This window comes from Zootoca vivipara, chromosome 7 (assembly GCF_963506605.1).
Source record: "Zootoca vivipara chromosome 7, rZooViv1.1, whole genome shotgun sequence".
Lineage (NCBI taxonomy): Eukaryota > Metazoa > Chordata > Lepidosauria > Squamata > Lacertidae > Zootoca > Zootoca vivipara.
The window spans coordinates 35,772,248-35,798,628 of NC_083282.1; the positions used below are offsets into that span (position 1 = coordinate 35,772,248).

Here is a 26,381-nt window from a genome sequence, read left to right on the forward strand (position 1 = left end):
TAACTGGTCTCCAAAGAGGTAACAGTGCCAGTTCTGCACTGTCAGCTTCCTGAGAACCGATGGTAAGGTTTGAATTTTCCATAAATATATTTCTGAAGTGATTCTCCCAGACCTGGGCTGGAATGGCGCAGCTGGGAGTTGAACGGCTAGTTTTCATTGAGTCAGAAATAACATGGTATGGAGCAGCTAGTATTTCTATTTTCCCGTGTGTGTGTGTGTGTTTAAATTGGAAGGAGGTGTGAGGGTGTGCGTTTGTGACAGGATACACTGTGGCTCTTCTGATTTGGCAGGCCTGCAGGCAATTGCAAGCCAACTATGTAAATAAATGCATACATAAACAAATGCTTTTATGCAGTAGTTTAGTTTAGATAATCAGATGCTTCTCTCTCTCTCACACACACACACTGGTTGATTATATTTTAATGACTTTTAAGATTATATGTTGTGGTTTGTTTCATTTGTTTATTTAATCGGTCCCCTCAAGGATACTTTTAAGAACCAAAAGTTGGGATAAATGATTTTATAAATATAAATATAATTATTGCAATTGCTGTATTCTGTAGGCCATTGCATTTATCCCCATACTGCTCGTAAGTGTGTGTTGGGGAAAGAATAACATTGAACATATAGTGGCATGCCTAAGATCATCCAGTGACAGTGGCAAGATTTGAAACGGGACTGCAAATAAAACATTTTAGGTGCAATATACAATATTAACTAGATGGCGATGGTGAACCTTATACAAAATTCAATGTATTTTTTTAAAAAATACATTTAAAAAGCATTTTTAGAACGGTTTTTATATGTGTGTAGATTCCACCTCTATTTAGGTTTGCAACTTGTACTTAGCTGTATCAGCTCGGAACAGCTACTAAATGGATGATTAGGTCAATCATATAGGATACAAAACTTAAAGAGTAAGCTTATTTTAATGACCAAATGGACATATGCAGGTGTGAAACCCCTGGAAGCATGGGGCAGTTCACCCCCTAATGAGAAAGGCATTTCTTGCTCCTCACTGTTTAGTCTACTGAATGGAAGGAAATTAAGATAAATAGTACACTGTCATGGTGAACGATACCAGATGATGGGCCCCTGGAAAGAAATGGGAAAGAAGAAACCAAATGACTGCACTAATCTGTACTACAAAGAGTGTGGAAGACCTCTCAGGCTGAATCTGGACTGAGACACAAGGATCAGTTGAATCCCTTCCACTTATTTCTTCTTGTCACCTACCTTTCTATACATGCAAAAGTGCTCAGGTTGTCAATTGCTTATAAAGGGCCTTGCCATAGGCTGTGCAGTTGTTGCTCATTTGTTCAGCGGGAACAAGACGTGTCCCTAAAACCAAATGACTTTATTGTGCTTGTTCAGAACTCAAATGACACTACTTTGTCATTTGGGGTGAGGGATTCAAGTATTCCTCTACCTAGTATATCTATTGCTCTCGTAATCTATATGTAGGATACAATTGTGCACTAGAGTCTAGCCAGGCATCCCCAAACTATGGCCCTCCAGATGTTTTGGCCTACAACTCCCATGATCCCTAGCTAACAGGACCAGTGGTCAGGGATGATGGGAATTGTAGTCCAAAACATCTGGAGGGCCGAGGTTTGGGGATGCCTGGGCTAGACCATGAAAATGCACTGGGGTGAACTTTTGGTATTGCTGGCAATGTCTTACCACTTCCCTAGACACCTCTGCCATTTTGTTGTTTGTTTGTAAATGTCATTGGTGCCCATGTGCTTTGTTGATGTGCTAAGTTAACTCTGAAGCATCATGGCAAACATACCACATCTATCTGTTTGATGCCTTTTGCTTGTTTTCTATTCAACTGCTCATTCTTGCTTTTTTCAACCTCTTCTCCCCAAATCTGTTCTGCTGTTTTGGAAAACTTTGGGGTTTTTTTGTTTTTGAAATGTTTAAAATTCCTGGCATACAACTTCCATGCAGAAGGATCTATCCAGCCACATCTCTCCAAACAACAAGGCTGAAAACAGCAGCATGGCAAGGCTAGTGACTCTTCCCCTGAAATATTAAGTGCCGATCAGAAATTGTTTTATTTAAATAATATCCCACCTTTCAACTTACAAAACGTTTACAAGGCTGCCAACAACACAATAATTAACAGCAGCAGCAATTAAAAATAAAATAAAATAAAAAGAAGCATAAAAGCAGTAACAGTAAACTGTGGGTATATTAACATTGGATACAGCAATGGAATTCTCTAATAAAAAGCTTGGGAAACTTAGCAGCATTTTTAGACAGCACCTAAAAGAAAAGAAAAAATCAAATACACCCAGGGGGCAGGGGCGGGGTTGGAGCTTTCCAAAACTGACGTGCCACTATCAAGATACCAGCATCTTTTCTCATCATCTGACTCTTTTGAGAAAGCACTTGGAAATGGTTCTCACAAAAGTTCTTAAGGAATTGGAAGGTTCATACAGTTAAGAGATAATGGGCTACATTGCTGGATCAGGGCTGCTGTGAACATAGTGCTAAAAATAACATGCATTTTCTCCTGAACTTTGGAAAGTCCTCAGCTGCATCTTACCTCAATGGAATTACTGCTTCCATATTGAAACATCTTGGAGGGAAAGCCAAGACTGCAGGAGGATTTTTCTTCTTCTTTTTTTAATTGTAACTTGAAGATGGATTCAAAATGCATTTATGTGTACCACTTGCTATTTCTCTAGCTAATAACACACCACACAGCATGACACAATTCATCTAACTGCCTTGATTAAAACGTGTTACATACAAAGTGATGGTATATTAGGGGACCTTCTGTGACATTTAATTTAATAAATAACAGTATGTGTTTTGGGGAGGGGGGTTTATTTGGTTGTATGTCAGTGAGCAACGCACATGTAATTCTATATGCCTGAATTCAACAAACACCACTGAAAGCCTGTATTAAGAGCTCAGCTATGGAGTTGTATATAACAATGTTAATAAACTAGTTTGCTTACGAACTCTGGTGTGGAGTCTGAATTCAATACAGTACTCTATTGAACAGGCAAAATATGTACAAATGATTAAACACAAGCCTAATGTTCCATCTAAGATAAGCCTCGGAAAAATTAAAGAAAAAATAGACGGATGCTGCTATTACATTTACACACCTGAAAGAAGCAGGGCACAGCTAGCTTAATTTTTTCTATTTGCCCAGTATCAGAAAAAAAACTGGATGGCATAAATAAATGAGAAGAAAAGATAGTCCCCGGCCTGCTCCTCCCTGTACTCCCTGCTCCTATCCAATCCTCGAGTTTCTTTTAGCCATCCTGCTCTATTTCATAGTCTGAGAGGCAGCAAGCACAGAGCCTGATATTCATACAATGGCATAGGAAAGCAGTGGCGTAGAATGCAGGTATTGCCATTCTAATCTGCAGTGGCAAGAAAGGCAATGCATACGGAATGAGGAAGTGTAAACCAAGGGAAAACTGCAAGTCCACACTCTGCTCACTGAGATAGGACTCGAGCAATCTGAAGGAAAACTGAAAACCACATTCTGGCCATTTCCACACTCACTCACTCAGCCAGCACATATCAACCTGTGTATATCGCAGGAGTATGCAATGTGTAGAAATCTGCACACCAATAAGATTTCATTCTTTTTTTTCCCCCAAAGAAAAAATTGATTGAGCACTTGTGTGAAGGACTATACCAGGAATCCCCAAACTCGGCCCTCCAGATGTTTTGGGACTACAATTCCCATCATCCCTGACCACTGGTCCTGTTAGCTAGGGATGATGGGAGTTGTAGTCCCAAAACATCTGGAGGGCCGAGTTTGGGGTTGCATAGACTATACAGTGGTACCTCGGGTTAAGAACTTAATTTGTTCTGGAGGTTCATTCTTAACTTGAAACTGTTCTTAACCTGAGGTACCACTTTAGCTAATGGGGCCTCCCACTAATGCTGCGCGGTGGCGGCACAATTTCTGTTCTCATCCTGAAGCAAAGTTCTTAACCCGAGGTACTATTTCTGGGTTTGTGGCAGATACAGCTTGAAGGACAACACTGTCCTCCAAATTACAGGTCAGAGCGCAAGCAAATCCTGGAGTTGTCATGAGCTTAGCCAGGGAGGGGCAGCTGCCCCATCAATAAAAATACATAGTTAACTGAGGATCTGCCCCAACAAAAATCTTGGCTACGCCATGCTTGATGTTAGTTATGCAATCAACATACAAAGATCGTCTGGATTTTCCTGCTTGCTTTGTTTAACACTAGGATTGCTTGCTGGTTTTAGATCTTAACATGGATCGCATTATCAGGCAATCATTCTGTACAAATATTTACTGCCTAAACAAATGCATTGCAGACAACTTTCAAATCCCATCATTCTCATTTTTGCTTCCTTTTCCTCTTTTGGCGGTATTTTTTTTTTTACTTTTTAAAAAAGAATTCTGCTTAAGCAATGGAAAGCCAATCAGTACCTGTTTTTGCAAAGAATTCCATTATCTGTATTCATTACCAGATATTTTACACAAGGCAATTGCAATTCTGTTGTTATTACATTGCAGAAAGGATATTGAGTGATTTGTTTTGTTTTGCTTAGAGCTAATAGAGCCATTTAATATCTAGTCAATGATATAGCTTACATGAAACTCAACTGACAAATCGTGCAAAAGAAGTATTTTGTCAGACACTGAAGCATCACTTTCTAAAGCATCACATCTGGGAATAGCAAACATTCTCAAAAGATAAACATGAGCAAAAGGTGTTCTCCTCCCTTCATGCATTGATTCACAGTTTTATTGGCAGGTAATTATGTTTCTGAAGAGCATACATGGAAGAAAAACAAAAGAGGTTACTGTGCTGCTCTTAACATTTTCTGCGTCTATTTGCGTGGTTATTCTACAGTCTGTGCCTTATGTTGCCTTGTTTGACCCTGAAACACGTAATAAAAATATAGATTTCTGGATGTGCCTTAATAGCCCAGAAGCAGAAAACAAGTGAATGCCACACATAACTTTTAAAGCCTTACAATAGTTAAATAAATCCAAAAAACCAAGCTTAAAACCATGGAGAGACCTGGTTTGAACAGAGATGTTGGATTCTTATCTCATTATACATGATAAAGCGATCTTCAGCCATCTCACCCTTGCTTTTTCATGCAAGACCATTTGCAGTCGTTTACAGTCGTCAACAGCTATCCGTCAGTCAATCAGCTATCAGTCAACCACCCATTTCCACCACCCTTTTGAGTGATACCTCTCCCCACCCTTTCTCTATATATAAGTGTCTGGGGACTTCTATTTCAGTGTATCTGAAGAAGCGTGCATGCACACGAAAGCTCATACCAAAATAAAAAACTTAGTTGGTCTTTAAGGTGCTGCTGGAAGGAATTTTTTTATTTTGTTTCGACTACGTCAGACCAACACGGCTACCTACCTGTAACTAAATAAATCCTGATTCTGACAAAAAAACTTACATGTTTAGAGATAATGGCAGCAAGACTTTTGTAGCCTGATGAAAAGCTATTGAGTTGATTGGGATTTACTCCGAAAAATACATGTAAAGGATGACTGTGATGTTGACATCCAAGTCACATGATCTTCTCCAAAACAAAAGGTAAAGTTCAGTTCTCTGGTATTTGTTGAACTGCTTTAAAGATAAGGCTTTTGGAGCAGTTGGACAAGTGCAGCATTTTTTTTTTAAAAAAACCCCCCAAACAGTTGTGTCTTATTAAGATTAGTTAGAATAGCAAGACATTAGACCAAGGTCACCAACCTTTTTGGACTGGTGGTCCCATTTGGAACTCAGATGCAGAGCTGGGGATGCCAGTCACACAATGGCTGCCATGCAGGGGACGTAACACAAAATGGCTACCACAGGGAGTGGGGCATAAGACAACCACCCATGACGACCATACGTTTACCATGGGAAGTCAGCTATGTCCTGCCAGTCCCAATTATGGAGATCATACACACACTGATGCTTTTGCTACCTAATACGTAGCAACAGGGAGCATTCTTCAGTACCAGGAATAATATACAAGGTGGCCACATCACTTTTGTTTCACACAATTACCTAGAAGGTACCTGCATATTTTGCATAACAACTTTCAATCCAGACCTCCCCCCCCCCTCTCTCTCTATATATATATGAAAAGAAAGAAAGCTTAGAGTCTTGGGTACCTGCCCACACTGAAAGCCTTCATGGGCTTAAATCAGGCATCCCCAAACTGCGGCCCTCCAGATGTTTCGGCCTACAACTCCCATGATCCCTAGCTAACAGGACCAGTGGTCGGGGAAGATGGGAATTGTAGTCCAAAACATCTGGAGGGCCGAATTTTGGGGATGCCTGGCTTAAATTCTTTAGACTGTATTATAGTCTCTTTTTTTACAGTTGTGCTCAGCTGGGATCAGGAGTGTGGAAGACACAATTTTAAATCACAAATATGCCTAAAATCAAGGCAGCTCCAAGAGTTTCCTACTTTTCCTTACTCTATCCAAGCTCCTGAAAAGGTAACAATCACCAAGAATCACCCTTTGTGCTTTTGGATTACGCTACACATTTGCTATGCAGGATGGCATTCTTGACTACTATTGAAGACTGAAAGAAGATAGATGGCATCTTGTCATTGTAGCTGGAGCTCTAGTTATCCATGTGATACCGCTCTCCCCCTCCCCAAATCTCATAAAATCTCATTAGATCACCCTAATTTGCATTAGAGGGAAATGAATGAATCCTACTTGACCATAATAAAATTCTCTAATATCAATGGGCTGGAGGTAAGGTAAGGTAAGGTAATATATATTAATTTATGAAATGTTCTGCCCTATGTTAATGAGCATAAGTGGGCTAACATGTCTGCCTCAATAACTAGCCCTCCATGCAGAGAGACAAGGGGGCATGGAATCACAGCACTGCTATTTCACGTTCTTCATTCAGTATTTATCCAGCTTCAACGTGTGCCTTGCATACACAATTACAGGACCAATCTTGTGTATCAAATGATTCATACCTTTCTTAGTTTCACTTCTTCGAAATGAGCAGCCCCTTGAAAGCTAATCACAGGGCTGTGAAGCTAGTGCATCTAATTCTCTGATTATAGGTTACAAGTCCCTAAATGGAGCATATTAAAAAGATGCAATTAAACAAATTGGGGTTTAGAATTTCCTTAGCGCTGAAACAATGAGAAACAATGAGAAACATCTTTCCTAATATCTCCCAGAATCTTATCTTAGGATAACACAAAATTTGAATTAAAAAATCTTGAGAACTATCAAAAGTACAGTAACTAACCAAAGAAAAGGCAATTTATGTTGCTCTCCTCCCACTCACTGAATACACACCACGAGATTTCTGCACCTCAATTAAAAAAGGACAGATGGACCCCTGTGACTTGAACATACAAGTAGCGAACAAGAAGTTAAAACAGAACCTATAATGGAACCACTTGTCCTCCCACAAAGGCTCACGAGTTGTTCCCAAATATAAAATCAGCAAATGCTTGGAAGCTACTAAAAAACAACATATATCCAGGATACTTTTGCCTAGTAGCTAGTGGTGAAGCTGCATGCTTTGGCACTGGGGGCAGAGAGCAGGCGAGGGCGTGGCTGGCGTGCGCCCTGGGGGCACGGCGGCCGCGGGGGCATGGCACCTGGCACGGTGGGAGGGTGTGCGGCCTATGTCCAGGGCGGTGGCTGCGATGGTACCCCCCTCCCCGATGGTGCCAGGGGCGGTGCACTCCCCCGCCCACCCCCGTTCCTCTGCCTGTAGCGAGTAGCTTGATGAAACGTTCTTGAGAAGCTGACAAGAGTTTGATTCTCACTTCTCCGAGCTTTGCAGGATTGCAGTGTAACCCAATGTATTTCCCTTAGCAGGAAAGCTAGAAGCTGCAGGGCGGGGAGGTGGGAAAGGTCACAGAATCATAGAATTGTAAAATTGGAAGGGACCACAAGGATCAGTTAGTGACCCAGCGGTCAGCAAACTTTTTCAGCCGGGGGCCGGTTCACTGTCCCTGAGACCTTGCGGGAGGCCGGACTATATTTTGAGGGGAGGAAATGAACGAATTCCTATGCCCCACAAATAACCCAGAGATGCATTTTAAATAAAAGGACACATTCTACTCATGTAAAAACACGCTGATTCCGGACCGGCCACGGGCAGGATTTAGAAGGTGATTGGGCTGGATCCGGCATCCGGGCCTTAGTTTGCCTACCCATGATGCTAGTCCAACCCCCTGCGATGCAGGAATCTTTTGCCCAACGTGGGCTCGAATCCACGACCCTGAAATTAAAACATTATGCTTCTCAGCAGGGCCACAAACTAGAGAGTGTTTGGTGGCTCTGTATTTCACGAAAGACCTGTCTGTTTAATGGGGTTGTGAACACCATCTCATCTCCTTCCAAACAGTCCTGCCTTTCTTGCCTCTTTGATGCCACCTGGTCAAATGCCAGTGGGCCTTTGCTGCTCTTGCAAACAGGTCAGCTGCCTGGCACCAGACTTCTATGACCTCTGAGGACAAAATTCAGAACCCAGGAATAATGCATCCTCTGGATGCCATTGCAAGCTTCGAAAGACCTAAGCCAGGCAGGCTTGAAGGCAGTCACCATTTGTGAATTGGAAGGTGACAGAAAATACAAGAAGCAGCATGCTCATCATCGCGACTACCCGCTTCCCCCACGTTTCCTTTCTTCGTTTGGAAGTCCTAAGGAGGGCTGCTATCTCATACCTATTCAGCTGTTCAGTTGGCTGCTTGTGAGCATCAACACAATTGCCACAAAGCAAGAATGCTCTGGGTGCTGTGTTTTAAGAATGGCAAAATGAACTGGTCAATGATGATGATCAGCAGAATGGAAAGCAAATCCTATGAGTCAGGATTGAAGGAGCTGTGTATGTTTAGCCTGGAGCAAAGAAGACTGAAGGGTGGGATCACAATCATGACAGTATTCTTCAAATATCCCAGGGAGTGTCACACAGTTGTAGCCAACTAAGTTCCTTTCAAGAGCAGACTCACTGAAATGCATAGACCTAAGTTAGTCCTGCCTAATAACTTCAATGGTCTAGTCCAGGCATAGGCAACCTTGGCTCTCCAGATGTTTTGGGACTACAACTCCCATGATCCCTAGCTAACAGGCCCAGTGGTCAGGGATCATGGGAGTTGTAGTCCCAAAACATCTGGAGAGCCAAGGTTACCTATGCCTGGTCTAGTCCAAGTAGAAATAACCATGGGTACAACCCACATTCTCTACTGTCCTAGAGGGCAGGATTAGATCTAATGAGCTTAAGTTAAGTTATTTAGGCATTTACCTACTCAGTTAACCACAACGCCTGGGTGGTACGGGCAACCTTCTTGACTATAAGAGCAGTTCAACAATCTAACTATTACCTTTCTGAAGACTAGACAACCAGTTCTTGAGGATGGTCTGTCTAGATTTCCTGCATGAAGGAGGAGTTGCGCCTACACTTGGGCAATAAAAAATAAAAAAATGAAAGGCACAAATACAGGATGGGTGACACCTGGATTGAGAGCAGTACATGTGAAAAGGATCTAGGAGTCTTTGTAGACTACAAACTTGACATGAGTCAACAGTGTGATGTAGCAGCTAAAAAAGCCAATGCAATTCTGGGCTGCATCAATAGGAGTATAGCATCTAGATCTAGGGAAGTAATAGTACCACTTTATTCTGCTCTGGTCAGACCTCACCTGGAGTACTGTGTCCAGTTCTGGCCACCACAGTTCAAGAAGGATACTGACAAGCTGGAATGTGTCCAGAGGAGGGCAACCAAAATGGTCAAAGGCCTGGAAACGATGCCTTATGAGGAACGGCTCAGGGAGCTGGGCATGTTTAGCCTGGAGAAGAGAAGTTTAAGGGGTGATATGATAGCCATGTTCAAATATATAAAATGATGTCATATAGAGGAGGGAGAAAAGTTGTTTCCAGCTGCTCCAGAGAAGCAGACACGGAGCAATGGATTCAAACTACAAGAAAGAAGATTCCACCTAAACATTAGGAAGAACCTCCTGACAGTAAGAGCTGTTCGACAGTGGGATTTGCTGCCAAGGAGTGTGGTGGAGTCTCCTTCTTTGGAGGTCTTTAAGCGGAGGCTTGACAGCCATCTGTCAGGAATGCTTTGATGGTGTTTCCTGCTTGGCAGGGGGTTGGACTGGATGGCCCTTGTGGTCTCTTCCAACTCTATGATTCTACCCTTTGATCCCATCTCCTCTGGGCATTTAGTTATTCATGCAGAATAACAACTGTTGAGTTTAGAGAGCTTCCACACCATTGAAAAATAAGGGAATTGGGAAAAGAGCTGCCTACATGTTTCTTATCCACTTCCTCACTGTTGATAAAGGAACAGATGCTTTAGGTAGATTAGGAAAGAAACAGAGCAGGCTGATTGTTGATCACCATCCTGACATCACTGATTAAATATAAAAATGATGAAGACACCCCCCCCTTCCTGATAAAATCCTGCATTAATGACATAAGCAGCTGGATAAGCAGTTCCAAGGGCAGAATTGAGCTGAGAGCAGGAGTATTTTGAACAAAAAGACACACATACACGGTTGCCCCAAAAGTTCAAATACATTCTTAACAGATAGAAATGCAAAATCCTCCCAAATTAAATGGTGAGAGCCCATATATGATTCCTACAATTCACATCACTTTGTAGAGACAGAGGCATTAAGCTATTTAATTCACCAATGAGTAGTTTAAAGCGAAAAAGAGATTCCGAATTGCACAGAAATCTTCAACACGTAAGATTACATATTCAGAGCACAAGGACCATCCAAAACAATTGCATACTGAATTAAATTGATGTTGTGAGCTGTCTTGCGGGACTAAGGACATGCCAAGAGATAGGATGAAAATAAAATGAAGGGTTCTCTGTAAGTCAGCAGTAATTTAAAGATCATTCAAATTACTAATTGACATAACAGACTATTTTATCCAATGTAGTTTAGATTTTGATCAATCAATAAGGGCCCAATTTTACCAATGTTATGTCTATATTTCTGTGAGACCAGAAAGGGTTTGGTCATTGCTTTGTGTCATAGAAATTGCCCCTGGGAAAATATCTATGAACACTTCACTAGGAGTAAACATTTCTGACCATGTAAAAAAGCAACAACAGGGCAGACATAAGCATCTGCCAAGCAGTATAACTTCTAATGATCCGTGTCTGTCATCCTTGAGAAATCTCAGTGCGTTCTGGCATAATCACTCAATAAGCCCTATGTAGGTCAAGGTGTCCTCAGTGCCAAGGTACCACAATATTATTGTTACCAGAATTACTTTTTAATGAATGAAACTTCATCACAAATAACTGGACACATCCCTTACTATTGCATAGGACTACATGTTCTGCAAAGTCCCATTTGCTGAGAATTGCCCCATGTCCTATGAGAACTTAAGCAAATGAAAACGAGTGCAGTGCAGTGCTCCTCATGCTACAGAACTCTTTGTTTTGTCCAGAGAACACCAAGCAGTCAGTATCCTCTCTATACAAAAAGTCTGAGATGGTCCAAGACAGGATACAAAGCCATGGTCCAAAGCCATGGCAATACTACACAATAGTGGAAAGTATAGATTTTGTCATAATTTTTCTCTTTCTCCACAGAGCATCAGCAAGCACGTTTGGCAACAATGGTGATGCATTTACAGTGGTACCTTGATTTACGAACTTAATCCATTCCGGAAGTCCGCTCTTAAACCAAAGCGTTCTTAAACCAATACGTGCTTTCCCATAGCAGCAGGGGGAATCAATTTACAAATGGAACACACCCAACAGGAAGCGAAACATGTTCTGCTTTCCAAGGCGAAGTTCACAAACCAAAACACCTACTTGCGAGTTTGCAGCGTTCTTAATCCAAGTTGTTCATAAACTAAGCTGTTCTTAAACCAAGGTACCACTGTATTACAGTCGTACCTTGGGTTACGACCACCTCGGTTTGCGAACAGTTCGGGTTACGAACTGCGCAAACCCGGAAGTGTTTTCGGCGCACGCACGATCGCGCATGCGCAAAAAGGCGGCGCCCATCGCGTTCGGGTTACGAACTATTCGGGTTACGAACTGCGATCCGGAACGGATCGCGTTCGTAACCCGAGGTATTACTGTAGTATTTTAAACTATTTCAGGCTACCTTTAAGGGCAGAAAATAAGTTGCAATATTAGCTAGGACATTGCTCTGATTCAGCAGTGCTCTCACAATCTAGTATCAGATTGTCTTTCTGCACTGAAATCACTCTTTAATTCTGCTGTAATGCAGCTAAACCCATCACGTTGAAAAACATAAACATGACACTTCCCAAAAAACTGAGCTGTACAAATTTGCAACATGACCTTTGATATTGCATAGGTTACATCAGGAACTGATCCCCTGTGCAGCTCCATCATTACTTCTAATTGTTTTCAGAAAAGATGCGCCCAAAAATACTTGATGTATGGCTTTTGACTAAAAGCACACAAAAAACCCTGTGGAACCAATTTTAATAGCAGAACATGCCATGTGTTTAACGCAATTTTGCTTCTCATTTGTGAAATGATGGCTAAGGGTAGCCTACACATACCTGCCAACATCTGAAGCACCAAAAGAGATACAAATCCCTCAATAATATTGAAAGGAAAGCTATTAACAGCCCAGCAGCACATTTTCATTTTATGCTTTCCCAAATGAATGCTAAAGCAAAAACGTCAATACATCATGCTGCCGCTGTTTAAGGCTAAAAAGAACCATCTCTTTTAATAGCCAAGGCCACAGTGTATCATTTCATGCTCCACCATCAAAATTCTGGATTCCTTCAAGGAGGAGGAATTTTAAAAATGTGAAGGAAGAAGACAGATGAGCAAGCAGAAAAAGTTGTCCCAAGGCAAACCAAGGTATGGCTTTAAGGCACACAAATCCACACAAAATGCTGCTGGGAGTTTTGCTTAACAGGTTTTGTTTAATCATTAAAATGTTCAGCTGTAACAGTCCAAAAGCCAATCTCAGCTAATAAAATTAAGATGAATGACATAAAAAGCAGAAAACATGCCAAATTCCAGGCAGCATGGGAAGTTTCTCCTCAGCCCTCATGAAGGGCAACCAGCAGTGGAGGAAAGTTCCCAGTGGGACTTAGTAAGGGGAAGCCAGGGAGGCCAATGTGGAGCCAGAGTCAATGATAATTGCAGAGCTAGAGCCAATAACAGGTAGAGCTAAGAAAATCTAGTTTCCCCTCCTGCAGAGTTCTACAATGGTAACAACTGATATTAAGGAAGTTGACAGTCAGTGCTGCCCACGTAGAGTGGACATAAATCGGGCAGGTTAGGGCAGAATAAGTTGGTGGAGCAGTACCCCACTGGCCCTAATGAACCAGCATCCACAATAAATATAAGGGAAAAACCTGCCTCCCTCTAATCCAATTGCCACTTCTCAAGGTAGGAGCCAACCTTAAACAGGCCATGTACCCAGCCTATCTGAATTCTTGTGAGATTTAAACCTAATTCTTGTTTTTATGAGATTCTGGATGATGTTGTGTTCTAAAGATCCATGGGTTCCTTGTCCTTCCTCTACAGGGGCAAAGGGACCATCTATTGTACAAATCCTCATCTAGCTATTTTAAGTAAGCTTTAAACCAATTAAAGCTCGGGCGGCAATATTCTTTATTAATTCAGATTTCGTGTTTGTCACATCCCTTTAGCTCTGGGAAGGCCACATCTTTTAGTCTAATGCATATCAGAACAATTTTGACTTGAGATGTTTTTAAATAAGTTTTCTTTTATTTAAACCACAAAAAACCATGCAGCTGAGAATTAGAATTCATTATTAACTTATTTGCATATTGAAAATTCTACTTCTGATCACTGTCTTGACTCAAGTGACAACATGCAGGCAGAAATAACATAGCTTATTAAATTATGTGAACATAATACGATGGGAGCAATGATCAGTTTTGGCATAAAAGTTTTTCAGCTGTCAGATAAAAGCCATTTCAGTCACTAATTATAAATGGAAGAGTTGAAATCATTGTGCTACATCACTGGGAAAAAAGCAATGTTTTGAGGCACACTTGAAAGATCTCCCTCTAATATTAGCATAACTCTCCCTATAACATATGTCATCTTTCCAGAACTATACATAAGAAGATGTTGGACAGCATAACATAATATTCTGCTTGTTCTAAACAACAGCACTAGAGCAGATTTGGGAAGGGAAAAACAGTCAAACATAAAACATACACAATCAAAAACTACACCACCTTATTCATTGTACCAGATCTAAAAATTAAAACTAAATGCCAGCACTCTTGTTGTAGAATCTATTATTTGATGACACTAAGCCCCCCAAAGCCCAGTAACAAACACTGTAAGGATCAGGTGCATTCACATTCAAACCTTTTCACTTCAGAGAAAACGTGAAACATACATTTTATTTGTCCCTTATTGCACAGATGAATAGGTGGAACATGTCTTAATGGTTTATTAAGGAGGAATCTTAAGAAAGTTTTAGCTCTGGGCAGATTATAATTTTTGTTTTGCCTGCAGTTGTGATAAAGAAATCGAACAAGAAGTGCATTGTGTCTAATATTTTGAAGAACTCCCTGTTCCCCTGACAAAATTTTTTACAGAGTTCCAAAAAGTTCACAAAAGGACGAAAGGCTAAAAGAGTAATTCCCTCAGAAAAGTAGACCTGCTACTTAGCTTTAAAAATAAGTTCTTAGAAAGGGGGTCAGTGCGTGCCCATGGGAACTGGTAAGGCAGAAGGCAGGAAGAGCAACAGTCGATGCAGCCACAGCTAGAGACAGGCAAAGCCCAGACTAGTTGTAAGCAGAGAGATTGGCAGGTGGGGGTGGCTGAGGATGGCGAAGCAGTTCTCCACTGGCCCCACTGGAACAGCCTCCACTGAGGGGAGGTGCATATGAACACCTCTAGAGGAACAAACCCAAGAAAGGTACTTAGCACACTAGTTTGCATGGTCCTACTGTAATACTTTTTGGATTCTAGCTCATTCTGCTCAATGCTATTTTTTTTCTTCCCCCCAAGGCATATCTGCAATGCTATAGACCAGGCATGTCAAACCTGCGGCCCTCCATATGTTTTGGCCTACAACTCCCATGATCCCTAGCTAGCAGGACCAGTGGTTGGGGAAGATGGGAATTGTAGTCCAAAACATCTGGAGGGCCGCAGGTTTGACATGCCTGCTATAGACATTGAACTGAGTGCATAGGACAGCCCTGTATAGACATGCGTAGGACAGCCCTGTAAGGACGTCTAGCCCTGAATATGAAACTATTTCAATCAGCTTGACTGCAGACAGTAACCTGTATTTCAAGCAGAGAACAATCACTAATTGTTTGCCTGGGTCAGAACAATAAACTCCTAGGTAAAGTGAAATGTTTGAACTACCAAAACATCGCAGTACTTGTACTATTTCTCCCTTGAAATGAATTTTGGGGTCTATGTACAGTATCTATTGGAAATTGACTGCACAGAGCTTATTCTGGGAAATGTGCTTACACTTCTCATACTTACAGTCCGCAAAACAGATTACTGTAATAATTGCAGGAGTTCCAGTGACCATATGCATGGCTGCATATGGCTTTGCAGTCTCCACGATCAGATTCTTATTGCAAGCATCCTGGGGACCAAGAGGAACTTCCTTTTCTGCAGATGCTCCCAGTTGCATGCCACTATGCTCAACCAACAAATACAGGCACCTGCCATACAGACATGGTCCTCTTCCACTGCAATGCTATAGGAATTATTAGCGCTGCTTAAAGCAGGGTTAGGGAACTGGCAGTTTATCAGATGTTCTTGGACTACTACATCTCTGACTGTTGGCCAAGAAAAAAAAGAGAGAAAGCAATGCAACAGCCACCCATCTACTCACTGCTGGTGATACAAGATACGGAATTGTTAAAGAAACCTGGGTTCCCAATTGCATTCTTTGTGCTCACAGTTGGGGCAGCCTTTGCTATCAACTGGCCTCTATGCTTTTCTCCTAGCCGATCGGAAGAGAGCTGGAAGAGAGAGAGGCACCCAGGTTGCAGGAATGGCTGATACACATTGGGACTGGTGGGGCAGAAGACAGAGAGCCCCAAAAGCAGGCAGAGCCAACTAATTCTTAGTTTTGTCCCCATCTTCCGCCTCCTGCTCCCTGCTGAGTTCTACAAGGGGCAGCAGTGTGAGCAAGAGAAGGATGCTGAAAGGCAGTGCCACCTTCTGGACTTAGCTGAAGTGAGGAGAGAGGCAGGTGGAGGCTGGCTGAGAGAAGGCTGAGGTTGGTGGGACATTGCCCCATTTGCCCTAAGAGACCAGCCTCCTTTGCCCAAGTGGACCATGGGAGGGAACTTCACTCCTCCAGTCAATCCGGTAAAGAGGAAATGGGGCAGCTGTTGTTTCCCCAGGCACCCATCCCTACTTCTTCTAAAACATGGTGTAACATGTACTGAGTAAAGCAGCAGTCCAGAATTTCTCTGGACCCAGGGTTAACAACCCTGGTCACAGGGTTTTTGTGCTGCTGCTGTTGTTTTTTGTCATCTTTATTTGTTAACATTAACAAATATTTTATTTGTCAACAGGTGTGATCCTTAAATGCATGGAATTTGCAGGTGATGCCTCCTTAAGGTTGTGGATATGGATCATCCCATCACACCACTGGCAACAGTGTTATGTCCCAGTTGTGTTGGGCACGGGTGAGGGATCCCTGCTGGAATCACATGAGCTTTTCACAGCTGTGCCGATTTCCCAACACGACTCAGCAACCTGGGCTGAGCCAACCATTCTGTGGGGCTGTCAGAAATGGGACGCTGAGCTTATGCCATGCCATTTGCCTCTGTGAAGCTATATCCCATAAAAGATGAGGCCATTGTTGAACCCAGCTTGTGGTGTCTAGCATAGGGGTCTTCACTAACCCCATCTATAAACCTGCCCCTGAACAACAGCAACAGCAGCAGCTTCAGAGGAAATATAAAAGCATGAACAGAGAGATAATGTGCAAATTTATGCAATTACTGTACAGACAATATTCTGCAACTGGTTTGCAGAACACAGTAAGGTGCTGGCAGGTATTAAGTTTCCCTGCCTTGAGCAGATTATATACTGTTCACATTTCCAAAAGTTCCAGATTCAAAAACAGACATGCAGCAAAAATTTTGTAATATAATTTTCATGGCTGTGCTGATTGGCTAGATCAGATGTTTCTTACTCCCTCTGCAGTGCCATAGTGTTATTTGTAACAGGTACTGCTAAAAAGATGCTGTTTGGGGCAATGAATTCAGCTTACGTTTGAAAGCAGCCTCTGGAATGCATTAGTGGGATATAATAATTTATTCCTGATCAGGCAAATGCCCACACAACCCCCCCTCTCTCCTCACCACCTGTTATGTCATCTCTCTAATTGCAAGTCACTGCAGTGATGCTAAGTGTTCCTCAGTGATAGAGTGCTGCTTCCCTAAGAGATTCCTCCTTTGTAGCTACCCAAAGCTACCTCTTTGTATACAGAATAAAGAGCTTCAAGTTCCACATATGCAGTGTTTGGCAAAGGAATGGTTGAAGCAAAAAGAGAGGTGCCAAAAATACCAAACTATTGCTGTCATGTCTTTTATAGTTACATATTTAGACCTGAGTCTTTTGTGTATGTGTGTATTTTACACACACACACACACACACACTCGTGGGAGTTCATACAAAATGTTTGAAACCTACTCACTATATATGTGGCTAGGGAGAGTATATCACACCTCCCAACAAGTAAGAAATAATGTTATAGTATAGCTACACTTTTTGGAAATAGCCTGTTTGTTTACTTGCATGCTGCTGCCCTTACACAATGAAAATGCTGAATGCTGGTTATTTCAACAGCAGCTTTTAAAATTGTATTCTAAACAAAGGACCACCACCTGCACTCACATTTTAAAAATGCAATTTGGTTACAAATAAGGAAGTTTGATCATTATAAGCAACTGTGAAAGATTTATGATGCTCTCAGTTTTACAGGTTGATTCAAATGGATTGCATCAATGGTTTCAAACTTAAAACTTAGCCAAATGCATTTTTTAAAAACAACAACACCAGAATTCATCTAGCCATCAATCCTTGCTACATGCAAGTAACTAAAAAAAGAATAGATAAAATGCTGCTATTCTCATTTACTAATTCCCACTCATTATTAAATGCGAGCTGCTGAAAATAATACAATATACATAGATACTTTGCTACGTACCTGGGAAACCCCCTTGTACCATTGCTGTATCGCTATGTGTACTTCAAGGTATCTGCATTCCTGACAAACATTCAGATGCTGAGAGCAGCTCAAATCCTCTTCACACACATAGACAGAAAGAGACTCGGAGCTCGTCTTTCTTCTGACGACCTTGGGCCTGACAGAGAGATTTCCCTCGCCTTAAGGGCAAGCTGTCAGTCCTCTTTCTATTGTGAGATGTGGTCAATTATACTTATTTTCAGGCTTGCCCACAAGCAAAATAGTTATTACGCCTGTCAGCAAAACTGCCGGCACAACTATGCAGCAGGGGAAAGAAAATCCCTGGCTTCCCACATCTGACCCACTGACGCTCTGCTACTGCTACTGCTAGTGCTGCTGCTGCTGCTGCTGCTGTGATGTTGCACTGCTGGAGATCACTAATATTCCAATGGCATCCCTGTCCCAAAACACAAGTCAATTTAAACACAGTGCTGCCCCTTTTCTCCTCGGCTAGCTATACAGCTGATGTGATTCTAAATGACCCGCTCTTAATTACGGCAAAATGGTTTATAACATCCAGTCACATGCATTTAGAGATGCATGTTTCAAGTTCCAATCATCAATGAACGCCTGTCAGAGTTTCATAAGTATTACCTTTCGGTTTTCGCATTAAATGGGAGATGCAGCAGAGGATCATGTCTGCAACCCAGAAACAAACTATCTGCTCTCTTGACATTGATTCAGTCCAAATTCTTATCATTGCCCTGAGGATTATAAGGCATTCAATTCCCTGTCAGTAGAATGCAGGCAAAGTGAGACATTTAAATAAATTTAAAAATACTGCTTTTTCATAGCAGTTAAATTTAATCACAAGCCTGCATAACAGTCATTCAACACTGAGGTTTCCTATATATTATTTGCTCTAAATGCAGGGGGAGGGACAGTGTTTGCATCTGAATAATGTTTTCTAGGATTCCCTGCCCCCTTCCATCCCAAAATACATGGGCATGTGTACATTCATTGACATACCATCTGCTCAGTGTATTAACAGGGAAAGAGCCAAAATGTTGTTATTGGTTACCACTCTCCAAATAGTTTTAGGGGACGACATTTTAAGTGTTCCAACACTGCCTCAGTAGCTGTAAAAATCTGTGCACTGGTACTTTAGTCATGCAACACTACAGAGAACGTAGCAGGGCATGCTTGATGAAATCTTACATTATTGGACAGGAATACATAACTGTATTCCACCGCCCTTTCAGGAAGGTATGATGAGAAAGGTCATTGAAAGAAAGAATAGGAACGACATCAACAAAAAATTACTTACAAAAATCCATTGTATGAAGATAAATGCACAGCATCAAAATTAAAACCCAAGCTCCTTGCTTACAACCCTGCTTTTGTGTCACTATTGAGAGAATGAAACATTTTGTAGTACGTTAAGAAAATCCAATAACTGAACAAAAATTAAATATCGAAAGTCTGTATTTTTCAGAAAGGTTTCTAAAGTTATTTTGCCTTTTCCACATCAGGTTCAGCACTGTTTGCTGGTGGCTGCAGTGACATCTATTGGAGAGGTAGTGTTTGACTACAGACTCCTGTTCACCTTAGGATAGCTATATATACTGCTATCTTTTCCATCGATCAAATTATTTCCCCCCTTCCCCTTTTGAGTCCTACTAGTCCAAAGAAAGGAAGAAATGAAGATACACTCTTCAATAACATTACCACACAGTCAATGCAAGTCAAGTGTCTGTGAACTAATACATGGTCAGATTGGTCAAATTCATATAAACATATAGCAAAATATACATACTATTGTATTGTGTCATGTACAGAAGAACATGGTTTTATAGATTTCTTCTGCAAAACAACACATATCTAAGAATGGGCTTATTATTAGGCCACCTGAGGTGGTTGAAACAACATGCAGATGGGAATTCATCCAAAACTGAATCTGCTGTGGGTTCAGAGCCTAGCATAGGGATTCAACCTGTGTACCACTAGCAAAATGGAAACTAGCGTGACCAGAAAAGAAGCCTTATAACAAGCTGAAGTCACATGGTACTCCTTGACCCTCTAAAACAGGCATGGCCAAACTTGGCCCTCCAGATGTTTTGGGACTACAATCCCCATAATCCCTGACCACTGGTCCTGTTAGCTAGGGATGATGGGAGTTGTAGTCCCAAAACATCTGGAGGGCCAAGTTTGGCCATGCCTGCTCTAAAAGAAGGACCATGTGCCCCTCCTCCAACTCCAATCAAAACCAGCAGCATGACCAAAGGTCAGAGATGATGGGAACTGCAGTCCGATAAGAAAAGCCCATCTAGACCAGTATACTTGTTCTCACAGTGGCCAGCCAGGGAAATCTGCGAACAGGACCTGTGTGCTCTCCACTTGTGATACTCAGTGACAGGTATTCAAAGGCATACTCCAACATTGGAGGTAGAACAAACCCTTCATGGCTAGTAACCATTGATAGGCTTGTCTGCCAGGAATTTGTCTAATCCTCTTTTGAAGTCATTGGAGTTGGTGATCATCGCTTGCTTCCTCAGAAAGTCAGAAAGGAATCTACCATGCATCTTCTGCTGTGAAGACCGAAGCATGTAAGTCTGTCAATGTCAAACTTCTTTTCCTCCTCTAGCATACTTTTGACATCCTTGTCAGTCAACAGTTCAGCTGCCTCCCCACATGGGCTCATTAACAATATATGCAATGAATTTGTTACAAGTTTCTTTATATTTTTAGCAATGTGTTCTTTGATTATTACTACATGTAGCAAACATTTTCTGTGCGTCCAATTGATGCACAACCGTGGACGTGTGGGTCGTTTTGGACCCAGAAGAGGGCAGAACGTGATGTGGAATGTGGCAGGATTATATGTGCTCTGCCGACACGCACGGGAGCTAGGAACAGAATCCCCATGCAAAATAGTCACCACCTGTATTTTCCAGATTTGGGGCAGGATGCGGAATCAGTCAATATGATGTCCCAATAGGACATTGAGCCCAAACTTTGCATTTTAGAAATTTACTGACAAACTCATTTAAAAAGCAAGCAAAATATAATAATAATTTATTATTTATACCCCGCCCATCTGGCTGGGTTTCCCCAGCCACTCTGGGTGGCTTCCAAGGGAAAAAAATTGAGTAAACAATAAAAGCCTCCCTAAACAGGACTGCTTTCAGATGTCTTCTAAAAATCTGGTAGCTGTTTTTCTCTTTGACATATGATGGGAGGGCATTCCACAGGGCGGGCGCCACTACCGAGAAGGCCCTCTGCCTGGTTCCCTGCAACTTGGCTTCTCTCAATGAGGGAACCACCATAAGGCCCTCGGTACTGGACCTCACTGTCCGGGCAGAATGATGGGGGGTGGAGACGCTCCTTCAGGTATACTGGACCGAGGCCATTTAGGGCTTTAAAGGTCAGCACCAACACTTTGAATTGTGCTCAGAAACGTAAAAAACAACAGCAGGAGCATTTTTTCCTGAATTCAATATATTTTGAACTTAAGTTAGGCAAGGGGCTTGTTGGAAGCAGAGCCACACACACTTTCTGCAAATACTCCACAGCAGGCACTGTAACTCTGCAACGGTTTGACTTTAACCCCAAAGGTGCCCTCCTCCATTGTCTCCTGAGGTAGATGGATGCTAACAACAACTCTGAAATTGCATGTTACAGGTAGGTAGCCGTGTTGGTCTGACGTAGTCGAAACAAAAAAATAAAACCAATTCCTTCCAGTAGCACCTTAGAGACCAACTAAGTCTGTCATTGGTATGAGCTTTCGTGTGCATGCACACTTCTTCAGATACACTGAAACAGAAGTCACCAGACCCTTTGACTTTACATATGGGTCTGGTGACTTCTGTTTCAGTGTATCTGAAGAAGTGTGCATGCACACGAAAGCTCATACCTATGACAAACTTAGTTGGTCTCTAAGGTTTTTGTTCTGAAATTGCAGGTGGCTCAGATCAACCTGCCCTGCCCCACACAGCAGCTGCTGGAGCTTTTGAGTGAATGCAGGGAAATGGCCAATACAGAGTTTGCTACAACACATACCTAAGCCACCCACCATCACTCCTTCCAATCCTACAATTCTCTTCCCACCCCAAATGCAAAATGATTAAGTAAAAACAGACATTTGTTATAGCAAGAGACATACTAGGTCCACTGTTGCTTGCTTGCTTGCTCTTCCACTCTAGTTAAGTCACAAAACAAATAAAGAAAAAAGTAGGAACCACTCCCTGTTGTTTCTCTGGTTACCAGAACAAGCTAAAATCTGTGAAATCTGACATTCAATGAAACAATCCTCAGTACTGGCTACGTAAATGAGAGAAACTAAAGCCTATGGTTGATATTACTCTATGGATACCATTTACCCCAGAGGACCAATTCCATTTTCACGAGCTTAGTGAAAAATACATATTTTTCACATTCAAATTATGAGTATCATAGGAACACAGGAAGCTGCCTTATACTAAGTCAGACCATTGGTCCATCTAGCTCAGTATTGTCTACACTGACAGACAGCAGCTCTCCAAGGTTTTAGAAAGGAGTCTCTCCCAACCTTGCGTCAAAATGCCAGGGATTGAACCTGAGACTTTCTGCATGCAAAGCTACCGTAATGCTCCACCACAGACCTATGGCCACTCCCTTTGGCAAAATTTAACTGCAGTTCTAGAATGTGCTTACCATACAACGCTATTTTAGAAGACACCATTCTATATAGAGCAACCCTATTCAGAAATTCAGTCAATCTAGTAAAATTAAGTAAGACAACTTACCATCTGTGTAAGTGTCATCTTCCTCCTCCTCCTCTTCCTCAGTCTCTTCAGAGTGGGACTTTTCTTTGTAAGGAGGTGGCAATTTCATGGGCGGTGGAGTTCCACTTTTCTTCTGAAAGAGAAGGGAAGCTCAGTACATTATGCAGAAAACCTTCAGAGTTACTTCCTTTTTCAGCTCAAGAAATCACTTATGGAAGCATATCTTGGATTTAAAAGTTTCAGAAGCTTCAGGTTCAGTGAAATTTTTGACTGCTTTAAAAACGACACCCCCCCCACACACACAATGTTTCTAAATCCAAATCAAAGAGCAGAAAATGCAGAACACGGATTTCATAGCAGGTTCTGAACAAACACCACTACCCCACCCCGCTAAAGGACTTCATTATTAATATACATACCAAAACCATGATAGCAGCAAGGTACTTAGCTGACAACATCAATTAAAAACACCCCCCTTTTTTTGACAAGAACCTTAATGTTTTTAAAAACAATTCTGTTTTTGATGTGCTGTTTTGATAATGCTCTACAGGCGTTATAGCTTACAATATTTTACTTGGAGCTCAGCTCCATTTCAGATAGGTTATACATTACAAAATTTCAATAAAATTCCATTACCTCACATAAATAAAGGCACTTTCGATAATGATGCATATAGTGATACATATCAGTCCAAAAAGAAAGGAGCTCAAGATTACTGCAGCAAACACATCCAAGCATCTGTTTCCTTGGGCTCCAAGTAACTGAATCATTCTTTAGCTGCACAGTTTTACTGAATTATGCTCAATTGCATCTCATGCAATCACAATGCTAATAGCTTGGTGCACTTTAGTAAACAAATGGTAAGTACCAGATGTCATGAGAGTAGCGCAAATGGCCGGAAAATCCTTTTTCTACAGGAGAGAATGATTACCAAAGGTCCACATGCCAATTTTTGAAAGATCCCCACCCCCACCCCCTGCCAATGCCTGTAATAAAAGCAACATCTTGAAGGATGTCACAATCTTGTATGAACCACCCACATTTATACTAATGTACAGGTGAAACTCGGAAAATTAGAATATTGTCGAAAAGTGCATTTATTTCAGTAATGCAACTTTTAATTTTTAATTTTTCTTTTAATTTTTACAAATGCTTTCTTTTGGAAATTCCACAGTAATAAAACAAATAGTTACAATAGTACAAAAATAAACATTGCTATTACATTTCATTAATTACATCCCATTTATAATTGACCCATCTAAAGACAAATAATTACAATTACAACAAATAAAGGCTTGACATATCTTGCTTTCCATGTCATGCATTATTTCATATATTGGTTTCACCTTTTAAGTTACATTACTGAAATAAATGCACTTTTTGGCGATATTCTAATTTTCCGAGTTTCACCTGTACATATGATTCTAAATCAGCTCGTGGTTTTTTCTTGTGTGTCTATACATAAAACAAATTTCATTCAGCTAAAAATAAAAGGAGGTACTAAACAAAAAGCAAGGTAATGTTACCTTGTTAAAAAAAGCTTCATAACAACAAAATTATAAGCAAAGCTGCACTCTCTCTAAAATAAAAACCATTCAATCACATGAGCAATATAAAGAAGTTCAGGCGTTAGAAGAAAATAAGACTGCTTGGGTAGGGTGCAAGGGTATCTGCTACCAAAGCCCAACAGAATTTTAAGGATAAATGGGATCCCATGTACTTAAAACTCAAATTCATTTGGGAGTCTCAAGTTATAATGAGTTACAATGTCAGGTTCCATTTTTTTCTACCTTGAAATTTCTCCTCACCAAGCTGTAACTCTTTCTTGGCTCTACAGCAGGCACCCCCAAACTGCAGCCCTCCAGATGTTTTGGCTTACAACTCTCATGATTCCTAGCTAACAGGACCAGTGGTTGGGGAAGATGGGAATTGTAGTCCAAAACATCTGGAGGGCCGAAGTTTGGGGATGCCTGCTCTACAGGGTAAACTCCATTTGAAAACCAAAGGAGCTCCAGCACAGAGCTGCTATTCTAACAAATACTTATTTTGTGCGGTTATAATTTGTTCGTTGAGTTGGGTGTACCAATGGAAAATCCAGATAAAAACCTAGCTAACAGATTCTCCTGAGTTTATATAAGCTTTAGTGCAAAGCTGATCCTTCAGGACTGTATATTATACATATACTTGACTTCTATTTTAGCGCACAAGACTCAGCACACTGGGGTTTTGTCAGTGAAATCTCTAATCATATGCCATCTCCAAAACTCATGTATGCCATTAGCCTTTAATCAAATCCTGTGTGCCCTATTAGAACTTAAGTGATGAAGAGGAATGCTTACTGCTTATAATAATAAAAAAGAAACCATTAGCAGAACAACCACATTTTGCTCCTGTTATGAACAGCCAGGAATACTGCATAATTTAACAGTACAACTTCTACCCACAAGGCTCATGGAAGATAATAGGCAGGAAATACCTTCTCAGTGTAGCCTCTCATACCCTAAAATTTCCCTACAGAGGTATCAGGGATGGTAACATCAAGTGATGAATGTGTGTGTCTGAAATCAAAGACTCCTGGAGCACAGGTGGATTTAGGGGAGCACAAGCAGTTTGGTCACACTGGGCGCAGAGATTCAGGGGTACTGCAAGGGATGCCACATTTGAAATGCGGCGTGAGAGGCAGCACAGGGCCTAGTTCAGAGTCTCCTCAATAGAAATCAGGGCCCCTGAATTGATGTCTAGCATCACCATTGACGCTATCTATTTACTTGTAGTCACATTTGAAATCTTATGTGGAGGCTGGGGAGCTTCAATGTACTAGCCTATTAATATACATGGGAAAGTACCAACTATACTATTCTCTTACCTATAGGGAATGATTGTAAATCAGTAGCAGAGCCCATGCTCTGCATAGAAACAATTAACACCACCACCACTCCTGTCTGAAACCCTAGACCAGGCATGTCAAACCTGCGGCCCTCCACATGTTTTGGACTACAATTCCCATCTTCCCCAACCACTGGTCCTGCTAGCTAGGGATCATGGGAGTTGTAGGCCAAAACATCTGGAGGGCCACTGGTTTGACATGCCTGCCCTAGACTGAAACTGCCACTCAGTGTAGAAAATAGTGAGCTAGATGAAACAATGACCTGCATCAACTACATTCCCTATAAAGAACACCAGTTTGGAAGAATGCTTCACAGATTGGGGCCCACTTAGAAAATGAGTAAGAAGAAGAAGAAGAAGAAGAAGAAGAAGAAGAAGAAGAAGAAGAAGAAGAAGAAGAAGAAGAAGAAGAAGAAGAAAGAAAGAAAGAAAGAAAAAGAAATTGTAAAAAAACAACAACACTACTTATCGTATTTATTTTTTCTTTACATAATAAGATACTATTTAATTAATTAATTTATTTATATTTTATTTATTTTTATTTTAAAAAAGCAGTGAAGAAGATAGAGTACATCACTATAACAATGATTAACA

The 26,381-nt window shown here is 41.3% G+C and overlaps 1 protein-coding gene across 12 annotated transcripts in view; it reads right to left on the reverse strand.

Annotated features, from left to right (window-relative positions):
- Positions 1–26,381, reverse strand: part of PATJ (PATJ crumbs cell polarity complex component) — a 159,642-nt gene that overhangs the window by 69,123 nt on the left and 64,138 nt on the right. For 9 of the 12 annotated variants that reach the window (XM_035122728.2, XM_060276860.1, XM_035122725.2 and 6 more), the window contains one exon: positions 22,923–23,034. In XM_035122728.2, the coding sequence (XP_034978619.2) occupies positions 22,923–23,034 (112 nt within the window). The remainder of the gene's footprint in view (positions 1–22,922; positions 23,035–26,381) is intronic. The other 3 variants (XM_060276858.1, XM_060276857.1, XM_035122727.2) reach the window with 1 other exon arrangement.